General features: G+C 35.6%; 1 protein-coding gene across 1 annotated transcript; it reads left to right on the top strand.

Moving 5' to 3' along the window:
* Nucleotides 1-9313: 9313 nt before the first annotated feature.
* On the top strand, nt 9314-10906 carry LOC149226106 (putative UDP-glucosyl transferase 73B6). Its single transcript, XM_089375217.1, has one exon. The coding sequence runs from the start codon at nt 9437-9439 to the stop codon at nt 10898-10900; it is 1464 nt and encodes a 487-aa protein (XP_089231343.1). The 5' UTR covers nt 9314-9436; the 3' UTR covers nt 10901-10906.
* The last annotated feature ends 1532 nt before the right edge of the window (nt 10907-12438 follow it).

Below are 12438 nucleotides of genomic sequence, written 5' to 3'. Positions count from 1 at the left end.
AAGAATGATGTTTGGGAAATTTTTCCTAGACCTTAAGACAAATCATTTGTGACTTCCAATTGGGTATACGAAATCAAGCATGTAGTTGATGGAAGAATTGGAAAATATAAGGAAATATTTGTGGCAAGAGGATTCTCTCAACCAAAAGGAATTTATTACGAAGAAACTTTTTCTCCAACAACCAGATACACAACCATTAGATCACTCATTCCTATTGCAGCTACTATGCGATGGAACATTCATCGAATGAGTGTAAAAACAACCTTTCTGAATGGGATAATTAATGAAGAAGTCTACATTGAGAAACCCCGAGGATTCGAAGTGCATGGAAAGGAATTACATGTTTACAAGTTAAAGAAGGCTCTATATGGCTTGAAACAAGTCCCTAGAGCATGGTATCCCGGAATGAATGCTTATCTACTAAGACTTGGCTTCATCAAAATTTTTGCAAATCCAAATCTCTACATCAAGGTGGTAAGGAATGAACTCGTAATCACATTACTCTATGTAGATGACTTATTAATAATTGGCGTGGAGAATTGTATTTGTAAATGGAAGAAGGAACTAGTAGTTGAATTTGATATGAAATATCATGGAATTATGCACTATTACTTGGGACTTGAAGTGTGACAAAAATCTAGCAAGATTTATCTTGGTCAAGGAAAATATGTGATCAAGATTTTGCAAAAATTTGGTATGATGGATAGTAAACCTATGACAACTCCTATGATCACTAATTTAAAGAAGTTAAGGAATTTAGACTCAAGTTTTGTTGATCCTACATCCTACTAATAGTTGATTGGCTCCTTGATGTACCTTATGAACACCTGGCCAGATATATGTTTTGTAGTAAAAACTCTTAGCCAATTTCAGATGGATCCAGGCATGATCATTGGATAGCATCCAAACACATTTTGAGATATCTTCATGGGACTATACATCATTTTCTGAGATATCTTGCTGGAAATAAGATTCAGTTATTGGACTACACAAATTAAGATTGGTAGGCAGTGATGCAGATTGAAAAAGTACTACAAGTGGATGTTTTTGTTTGGGATCCTCTATGGTTTCATGGATGAGAAGGAAACAAGACTCAATTGCATTGAGTAGTGTTGAATATGAATATATAACAACTAGTGAAGTTGGTTGAGAAGAAGTTTGGCTCCGGAAGTTGCTTGCAGATTTGTTTGAAGGACCTTCCAAAGCTGCATAAGGTTAATAGAGGACCAAATTTTCCATGCTAGGATGAAGCACATCAATATCAAGAATCACTACATTCTAAGCTTGGTGCATGATGGGGGCACTCCAAAACATTCTTGGATTGCTTGTCGGCCCTCAGGTTATGTGTTAAAAGATGGCAGCGGGATAAGGTGATCTCTAATAGGGAAGCTCTAAAGAAGATAAATGAAGAACTTGAAAGATTATCTGTATGTCTTATTTCAAATAATGTGTCTTTGGACATGAGGGCTCATATTAAGGAACTTGAGAGAAAAAAGCAAGACCTTCTTGCAATTGAAGAGACTACATGGAGATTGAAGAGCAGAGCCACATGGCTTAAAGAGGGTGATCGAAATACTAAATTTTTTCATCGGTATGCTAACAGAAGGCGAGAACTTAATACAATCTGGGAGATAAAAAATGAGATGGGAATCTCGGTGGTGTCACAGGAAGACATCACCAAGGAAGCTGTAAATTATTTTCAAAAAGCTTACAGCAGGAATGGGGGCAGTGATTTCAATGACATTTTATGGGGCATTGAACCCTACCCTACAATGTTTGATGAGGAGCAGAATGACCTTCTTTATGCAAAGGTCTCTGAGGAGGAACTTTTGTCAATCATGAAATCCTTTCAAAAGGACAAAAGTCCAGGTCCAGATGGTTGGACTATTGATTTTTTCATTCACTTTTATGATCTGTTGAAGTTCGACCTTCTGAATATGGTGGAGGAGTCTAGGATTAAAGGCTCAATAAACCACTCTATATCCTCCACTTATATCGCTTTAATTCCAAAAAAGAAGATCTCTCTCTCCTTTATGGACTTCAGGCCCATCTCCCTTTGTAATACCCTTTATAAGATTATTTCAAAACTTATTGCTGAAAGGATGAGAAATATCTTATCTTCCCATATGACCCTTGAGCAGCATGGCTTCCTAAAGGGCAGGAACATTCTTGAGGCTGTCGCTATTACACAGGAATGCCTTCACTCCATGCACACAAGAAAAGTTGAAGCTGCTTTATTGAAATTAGATCTCAAGAAAGCATATGACTGTGTTGATTGGGGTTTCCTTAATTGTCTTCTCTCCAAAATTGGCCTAAATGTCAATTGCTCAAACTGGATTATGGCTTGTGTTGTTGATGTTAACTATGCAGTTCTTGTTAATGGTATCCCATCTACTTTCTTTCCTGCCGCCAGGGGTTTGCGACAGGGTTGTTCTCTGTCCCCTCTCCTATTTATTTTGGTCATGGATTCATTAAGCCTCCACATTAAAAGGGCAGTTAGAGAAGAAAGATGTCGTCCTTTGGAAATCAGCCAGAATATTTCATTTTCTCACAATTTGTTTGTTGATGACATACTGCTCTCAGCAATGTTATGTCGTGCCTCTTGGACCTGTTTGCATGACATTTTGGGAAAATTCCAAAAAGCCACGGGGCTATGTATAAATGACGGCAAGTCGTCGTTTTCACTTAAATCCTATAGGATACTCATCTGCTGATTGGATGTGGATCCATGACCGATTTTTTATGAGAATTGCTGGTTGGGAATTTAAATGTCTTTCTTTGGCTGGAAGAGCGATCTTAACTCAAGCAGTTTTGGTTCAATTAATGGTTTATTGGGCTCATCTTTTTTACATACCTGAAAATATTATCCACAAACTAAACAAATTAACTGCAAATTTCATTTGGGGGGGGAACAAAGAGAAAAGAAAATTCCACCTTACTAAACTCTCCAAATTGACTCGTCCAAAAAAATTGGGGGGCTGGGGTATCATGGACCTTAATATGTTTCGCATAGCACTACTCTATAAATCTTTATGGAATGGAGTCATGGGGGATAGTCTTTGGAGCAAAACCATCAAGGAAAAATATATGGACAGCAGAGACTTATCATTCTGGTATAGAAAAGGAACAATTGGATCCCCACAGGGATCTGCAATTTGGAGAGGTTTTCGAAAAATAGAACATTTTTTTCTAAAAAATCTGGTATGGAGTTTTCAATCGGGAAAAAATATCATTATAGGACTCGATCCCATAGCGGGTGGAGACGAGGAAACATCCTTTTCTCCACAGTTACTTTGGGCCCTACAGCAAAAAGGAATCTTCTTTTGGGACCAAGCCATTGATAGATGGGAAGGATCTCTTCCTATATGGAAATCGGCCACGATGTTGGACCTTAATGTTGACCTGGCTCTCCAATGGAATCTGATCACTTGGTCTATGAGAAACAGAGGTATTTACAGATCTAAAGCGGAGGACAAACTGATCTGGAAGGGATTCAGGGGGAGGTCGTCTGTATTTGTAAAAGATATCTATCTCCAGCTCCAACAGGAATGTTCCAATCGTCAGGATATCATTTTCCCATACATATTCTGGAAATCGGGTTGCCCCATCAAGATAATTATCTTTGCTTGGCTTGTTTTCCACAATAAGAATCTTATGTGGGAAAACCTCCAAAAAAGGAATTGGAGCGGGCCTGCTATATGTCCTATCTGCAAATCGAATGAAGAAACCAACTATCACATTTTCCTAAGCTGTCCACATTCTCTGGGGATATGGAAGTGCCTTGCTGACCATTTTGGATTCAATAGGATTACTTTTCTCTCTCTTAAGGAAGCCTTTGAATGGTGGTGCAATATGAAATCCGAATGGAGGCCTATTCCGCTGCTTACCTTATGGGCTATATGGAAATGGAGGAACCGAGCCCTCTTCCAAAACAACAAGGAAAATTATCTTTCTGTTTTTGAATACATTCTCTCTTTATTCTCAGCCTGCAAACCTCCCAATATTCATCAAAGAGTTCGAAAGTCGCAGGCATGCAATATGGATCCCACAAATATTCCAAGTGCATACTTCGATGGGGCCGCACAAAATGGATATTGTGCATGTGGGGTCTTTATTATTCCATGGGAGAATCAACATATCGAAATTTTTTGGCATGGAGGCAAAGGGACAAACAACAAAGCAGAGGCAATGGCGTTGGCAGGTCTCTTAAAATTTTGTGACTACCTAAACATCAGGGGACTGCATATTTTCGGTGACTCCAAGGTCATTATTGATCATGTAAAGTCCGTTCATTCCATAAAAAATCATAATCTTTTGGGATGGCTGAGCAGGATTGACTCTATATGGAAATCACGAAAGGACTATTCTATTCACCATATAGATAGAGGAAAAAACAAAGTGGCTGATGCTCTCTCAAAAGAAGGCCTTTCTTCCTCAAACGAACTCTGGAAGATGTGCATATCTACGGGAGATGTTCGGCACCATATCCAGGAATTCATTCTGCTGGGTACTTAATCTATTTATCAACTTGCTTTATCTCTGGTATGTATCATGTACCCCGTTTATATTTTTTCCTATTTTGCCCAGCTCTTGAAGTTTTCTCATACTGCTTATTATAGTTGTTTCCATTCACTGCCATATTATATTCTGTTAGTTCTGTTGTGAGGTTCTTTACCTTTTTTGTAAACAGATTATGATATCTCTCATCATAGGCTTGCATGCCATATCTGGGCCCACTATAAGTTTACTATATCAGTTTAATGATGTATTATTATCTCGAATTTTAATGAATACAATATAGCCTTTTTCGTACTAAAGAAAAAGAAAAAAGAAAAAAAGAAGTGTTTTTCTTTTGATTTTAAATTTTTGAAAATCTGTGTTTTCTTTAAAAACCAGAGTGTACTTTTCCGGGTTTATGGAATCGATAAATAATGTTAATAAGTTTATTTATTAAAACAAATTAATAACTAATATTATTAAAAATTTGAAGTAATAAAAATATTATTTTGATAATGTTTTCTAGATTAATTACATCATAAATTATTAGTCGGTGTTTTGAATTATCTAATGTACTTCATCATCAAAAATAGGTGTTTTATGTCGAAAAATACTATTATTATTGTTATTAGTTAATAATAAATATTAAATTTAATATTAATATTGAGTATAATATTAATATAAAATTGTAACAATAATGGTCTCGTTTATAAAATATAATGACCATATAAATAATGGAAATGGATGTTTTTGGGATAATATGAAATTGATGTTTTTGGAGCAATATGATTGTATTAATTATATTAATAATTGAATATCATATTTATATGACAAAGTAACCACAAATAATACATTTATTATTTTTAAAATGAAACATCACTTGGCCATTATAGAGTTTTAGAAAGTTTTTATGTATATATGTTATGAATAAATGTTTAAGTTTTATGGAAATTTGTTTTATATATATATTATTAACGAGGGTTATTATTTAATTTATTTATTAATTTATATATATTGTAAATTTTTAAATAATTAAATTTTAAATTATATATATATATATATATATATTAAACTGAATATTTTAAAAATTATAAAATAATTTTTAATTTTTGAAAATTAATTTTTCTTAATTGGCCGATAAATATTTTTTTGTGGTTTAAATTAAATTGTTATATAAAATTATATTAAAAATTAAAAAATCTAAAAAATGTATATTAACTATGTGATAATAATTTAGGTTTTGTTGGCCAATATCACGTGCCCAAAAACCATAACTCATTTCAAAATCAAAATATTTTATAAACATTTTATTTTAATTTAATTTTATAATATAAGTGTTAATTACAACTTAACGCTTAAAATATAACAACTTAATCATGGATATGTACTCTCATTTTACTATAGATATTATTAACCTCTGAATAGACTTTGTTACAATACCATGGCTTATTAATACCACTTGCCCAAAAACTATAACCCATTTTAAAATCAAAATATTTTATAAATATTTTATTTTATAACATTTTTATACTCACATGAAAAAATTGTTTGTTATCAAGTCATAAAAAAAAAAAAACAAAAAACAAAAACAAAAAAACAACATGAATTCATTATATTTATTTTAAATTTAAAATAAAATTCTATATATAAACTTAAATTCAAAATAAAATTTAATACATCTAAATTTTTAATTCAATTTTAAATAAAAATTATGATTTAGCAAAAACTTATGAAAAAAATCATATTATATTAAATTTTAATATTATATTAATTTAAATTATATTAAAATAAGTTTTATGTCTCAATAAAATTATTATTATTACTTAAAATGATGAAATAAACATTAAACGACGAACTCTATCTATAACACTTATCTAAAATTATTCTAATATAAAACAAACCACTATTACTCCTTCATTGAAAGCAACCCTATTACTCCTAGAATCTATGGTCTCCCCAAGATTCACAAGGAAGGAGCCCCCTTAAGGCCCATCGTCAACACCATTGGAGGTCCTACCTACCTTCTTACGAAGTTCCTTGCGTTAAAGCTTAAGCGCTTAGTTGGTCGTACGTAGTCCTTCGTAAAAGACTCTGCTTCCTTTATTGAGGAACTCAAGGACATTAAGCTTGAGCCTGGGGACATTCTTGTTAGTTTTGATGTTGTCTCCCTATTCACTTGCATCCCTATTAATGAGGCCATGGAGGTGATAAACCGCCTAACAGATCCTGACACGGCCAGGTTAGTTGAGATCTGTCTCACTTCCACCTTCTTCAGTTTTGAGGGAGAGTTCTTCGAGCAAACCTGTGGGGTTGCGATGGGCTCACCCCTTTCCCCTGTCGTTGCTAATCTGTTTATGGAAGATTTTGAGTCCAAGGCTCTTAACTCTTCCCGGCTCTTGCCAAAGCTGTGGAAAAGGTATGTGGATGACACCAATGCCATCTGGTCTCATGGCCAGGATGAGCTTGATCTCTTCTTTGATCATCTCAACAATCAATCCTCAGCCATTAAGTTCACTAAGGAGCAGGAAGTTGATGGATGCCTTCCATTCCTTGATATTCTTATTTCTAAGAATAGTGATGGTTCCCTCGCCCATCAAGTTTTTCGGAAGAAAACTCATACGGAGCAGTATCTTCATGCCAGTTCCCACCATTTCCCGGCTCAAAAGATGGGTGTTCTCAATACCCTTGCTACTCGGGCCCTAAGGATCTCGGACAAGAAGAGCTTTGAGAAAGAAAAATCCCATCTGCTTGATGTCTTTGTTGAGAATGGTTATAGTAGATACATGGGTCAGAGGGCTTTCCTTAAAGCTTCCAAGAATTCTTTGACCAAAAGGGAACCGAAGGAACGAATTCCAAGTGTCCATCTTCCGTATGTTCAGGGGACCACTGATAGAATTGGAAGGATTTTCAAGAAGGATAGTATCCCTGTGACCTTTAGGCCCCTGAACACCATTCGTATGTCCCTCAAATCAGTGAAGGATCCTATCGACCCTAAGGATATGAAAGGTGTTTATATGATCCCTTGTTCCTGTGGGACCCCCTATATTGGGGAGACTGGTCGCTCCATTAATCAAAGGATTAGCGAGCATGCAGCGGACCTTAAGCATAGGAGAGCTAAGTCTTCCACTTTAGCTGAACAGCTGAGAAAACCAACCATCATGTTTGTATTTAGGAGGCTAGTGTTATTGCTAGGGTTTCGCATTTCCAACATCAAAAATTTAGGGAAGCGCTTGAGATTGAAAAGATGCCTAGCAATCTCAATAGAGAGGATGGTTGGAAAATCAGTAGGTGTTGGGTCCCAGCACTCTCTTCCTAGTCGTTTTTCCGCCCTCCTCTTAAGGTTTTATTATTATTATTATTATTATTATTATTATTATTATTATTTATTTATTTATTTATTTATTTTAATTGATTTATTTTTATTTTTATTTTTGTTTATTTATTTTTATTATTTATTTATTTTTATTTTTTTCTCAACATTATTTTCTCCTTTCATTTATTTATTTAGTTATTTTTTAGAGTTAATTTTTTCATTTCTTATAGTCCTTTAATTTTCCATGTGATTTCTAATTAGCTTTTAATTTTATAATTCTTCTGAATAATCACCCATTTCAATTATATATATATATATATATATATATATATATATATATATATATATATATATATTCCTGCATATAATTTATTATAAGGTCCCTTATATAACTAATTTTCCATTTAAATTCTAATCAACTTATATTTTTAACTAATTTTCTAACTAACCTAACATCCTTATGATTTTACTTTATTTTATTATAAGGTCCTTTATGTAACTAATTTTCCATTTAATTATTAATTAACTTTTTACTTTATATATTTGTATTTAGGCATTTAATTTATTCATATATTATAAGGTCCTTTATCTAACTAAATTTCCTTTTAAATACTATTTAACTTATAATTTTAATAATATTTTTTGAACTAAATACCCATTAAAAATATTTTTATATTTTTAAGGGATTGGTCCTAAATATTACTAATTAAATTAATAAAATAATTTTGACCCCGGTCCTAGAGTCAAACTAGCCGTTGGTCAAGTTAGTCGTTGGAGGCTCTGCTCAGACTATTTAACTTGCTAAGCTGGATCTGTTTCTTCAACTTGTCCTGACGATGAACCACACTAGTTGGTTCGAAACGCGTGGACAAATGGTATCCCATGTGATTTTCGCCGAAAAATCTCTCACAAGCCTATACACCCATTAACTCTAAATTTAAACAAAGGCCTAAACCAGTGACAGACATACACAACCCCACCCATTATGACATAATCTAGTGGAGTCACATCGTTTGTTGGAGTCTACTACCAACTAAATTTCTTATGGCCGGAATAAGTATCCGGTGTTTGTCCGAAAATTCCAAATCTTTGGCCCTTTAGTCTACGTCAGATAAGAAAATATTTTTCGCAGTTGTTTATAATGCGATTTTTTAGAAGCTTATTTTTCGCAATTGTCTATAATGCGACTTTTTGGAAGCTTTACCGGTCAAAATCTGGCTTTTTGGAAGCTTTTCCGGTGGGTTTTACGGGTCAAAATCTGGCAGCAATTTATTGGAATCGCAAGTTTGATAGCTAGTTTATGCACAATCAAAGCGTCCCAGGGGTTTTTCAGGGTGCTGAATCTAAATATGCAGTTAAAAAACCATTTTAACTGCAACAAATCAAGATTTAACCTTAATTTCTTCCGCCAAATTCATCACCAGAATCTCCAAAAAATCGCATTATAGACAACTCCCTTTTCTCCACCGGCATCTTCAAACTTTTTAAGCCGGTCTCCGTGTTGTCTGCTTTCGGTCTGTATGAATAAACAAAGAATCGTGACCTGCAATCTTCAAGGAGCAATTTTTCCATTTAGATAGTGCATTAATTGCTGTTATTATTTCAGTTGTGGCATCGGGATTGCTTATGGAAGAAATCAAACCACATGTGGTGGCTGTTCCATTCATGGCGCAGGGCCATCTCATTCCATTCATGGAACTGGCAAAGCTTCTGGCTTCACAGGGCCTCGCCGTTTCGTATATAACGACTCCAGGGAACGCCAGATGGCTCGAACCTCAGGTCCAGGGATCGAATCTGGACATCAGGTTGGTGTCCCTGCCGATGCCTTCCATCGAGGGACTGCCTCCGGAAATCGAAAGCTCCGACAACGTTCCCCTTCATGTCTTCCAGAAACTGGTCGCTTCGTCCCACAAGTTAGCCGGCCCTTTGGAAGAATGGCTGGAGCAGCAACTGAATACCGAGGAGGTGCCCCATTACTTTCCCCCAATCTCATGCATCATCGGCGACATGACTACGGGATGGATTCACCGCTCGGGCCACAAGTTCGGGATTCCCATCGTGGTTTTATGCATGGTTGGGGCGTTTGCCTGGTCCGTCATGCACTCCGTCTTTAACTACATGCCACAGAAGAGCGTGGAGGGAGACGACGAGTTTTTTGACGTTCCTGAACTGAACTTCGACCTCAAGCTGCGAAAATTGGACATGAACCCGATACAGCGGGATCCCGATTCTTTTCCCATGTGGGATTTTCTGACAGAGAACATTAACAGCAGCATGGATGGTCGGGGTATCCTCATTAATACGTTTTATGAACTCGATTCCTTGGGGATCGATCACCTCAGGCACTTGACTGGGAGACCGGTGTGGAGCATAGGTCCTATACTCGCTCCCGCTGTTTTCGACGATACGGTGATCGATCCAAGAATTATTAGCAACCGGGGAAAGGCGGCGGATATTGATGAGGAGGAATGCTTGCGGTGGCTGGGTTCTCGGCCTCCGCAATCCGTCGTGTTTGCGTGTTTGGGGAGCAAATTTATTCTGGACGACAAACAAATATGTGCGCTGGCTACGGGCTTAGAGGCGAGCAGGCAAGCTTTCGTGTGGGCAATCAGACGTCCTCACACTGAGCCCAAACTGGAAGCGACTGAAGTGGGTTTGCCAGAAGGATTCGAAGAGAGGACCCGAGATAGAGGGCTAATTATATGGGGATGGGCGCCTCAGCTTCTTATTCTTTCGCATCCCTCTATCGGTGCATTCCTTAGTCACTGCGGGTGGAATTCTACACTGGAGAGCGTGATGATTGCAGATCAGCCATATAACTCAAAGCTTCTGGAAGAACACCTGGGTGTGGCCATAAGGATATGTATGGGTGTGAACAGTGTGCCAGATGAAGAGGAAGTAAGAAGGGCAGTAACCATGCTTCTAGCGGAGGAAGAAGGAAAAAACATGAGAAGGAAAGCTCAGGAACTGAGGAAGCATGCTAAAATGGCGGTCAACAAAGAGGGATCTTCATTTACAGATTTGCAGGCTTTTGTTCAAGACATGCAACGACTGCACAAGAATTGTGTTGTGACGGAATTTGAAGGGTAAAGTGCATTCTGCAGCTATTGTAAAATGATCTCCTTGGGATTTTAGTGTATGTTTTTATGCAGTTGGGGGAGATTGTTGGACTTTTCAGAAGCTGATTCTTCTCTACTCAACTACTCTATAGAACTAGAACTATGATATCGAGATAGATAAGATTTTAGATTTAATCTAGATTATTCTAGATCACTTCTTTTATAAAGGTTTTATTTTGATTTTAAAATTGTTTTGATTCCGGAAATATAGTTTTAAATATTTTGTTATGATTTAATTTCATTTTGATTCATTAAATTTTCTTAGAAGCCAATTTCAGTACCATTTTCTAACTTTGAACAAATTTGTTTTGCCCTGCACCCTCAGTGTTTGATTTGTTAAAGATCACTGTATCCATGTTTGTCCCTGTGAGTGATGCACATATCACAAATCACGAGAATTTGGAGGTGAAAGAAGTAGGGTAAACGACAAATAAAAATTCTTCATTCCATAGTAAAGATGGTTGAAATTCTTCATTCAATAATAAAAATTCTTCATTACAAGGGAACACGATGTCAAGTCACAAGTACTCTGAAAATGACAAAAAGGTTGAAATTGAGTAAATTCACACAGTTCAGATAGAGAACGGGAAACAAGAATATGAAAGTGTGCATCGCCGATCATTTCGGCAGTGAAAACGGTTCATTTCAACTACAACATATAAATAAAGGGTTGAATTATTTCATATGCTATGATCTCTTGACCATTTTGAAAAAAAAATTAATTTAAATTTTTCATATTTTGGTTATATTATATATATATATATATATATATATATATATATAGATATATATATATATATATATATATATATATATATATATATATATATAGATATATATATATATATATATATATATATATATATATATATATATATATATATATATATATATATATATATATATATATTGTTAAAAGAAAATAGTAAAAAATGATTAAAATTCGGTATTGTTCTTACATACGCAGTACTAAAAAGGTCCATGTAGTGCTTGTTTGATTAGATTTTCACTCGTGGGAGCCTTATTTTTTAAAATTGTCCACATGAATAGACGTGTCCTGGGAGGCGCTTTTAGTTTCCACAAGTTTTTCCACCAGTGTTCGATAGCTTGTGGTCTATGAATATTAGCAAGACAAAAATATCCCTCCTTGGGGGAGTATATCCCATTTTTTGCATGTGCCCAGATTATTTCATCCTCCCCTTCAACAATTCTGATATGAGATTATGTTAGTGTTGCCGTATAATCCTCCCAATGTTGATGCCAGTGTTGAGGGATATTCAGGTTGCGGACCATTTTCCAGGCTTTCTATAGAAAGTTGGTGTGCTGCATATCTGCAATGTGCCTGATATGAGTAATACCTGCATTGCTAAGATGGTGCTTAAGATCTTCGGGGAGCATGTGGGCGTTACTGCATCTAATCCAAGGGTCTAGTCCAATGCGCACTGATGTACCGGATTGAATTTTCTAGGTGAGTCCTTCCCGGATAATGGGCATTGAATTTAAAACAGC

This window comes from Pinus tabuliformis, chromosome J, assembly GCF_031772625.1.
Source record: "Pinus tabuliformis cultivar Carrire ecotype Pingquan chromosome J, CPIR1, whole genome shotgun sequence".
NCBI classification, from domain to species: Eukaryota; Viridiplantae; Streptophyta; class Pinopsida; order Pinales; family Pinaceae; genus Pinus; species Pinus tabuliformis.
The sequence above is the reverse complement of the archived record's forward strand: the minus strand, read 5'-3'. Positions and strand labels throughout refer to the sequence as shown.

Excerpts from the sequence above, each read along its gene's own strand:
- LOC149226106 (XM_089375217.1), top strand. The coding sequence starts at position 9,437 with ATGGAAGAAATCAAACCACATGTGGTGGCTGTTCCATTCATGGCGCAG.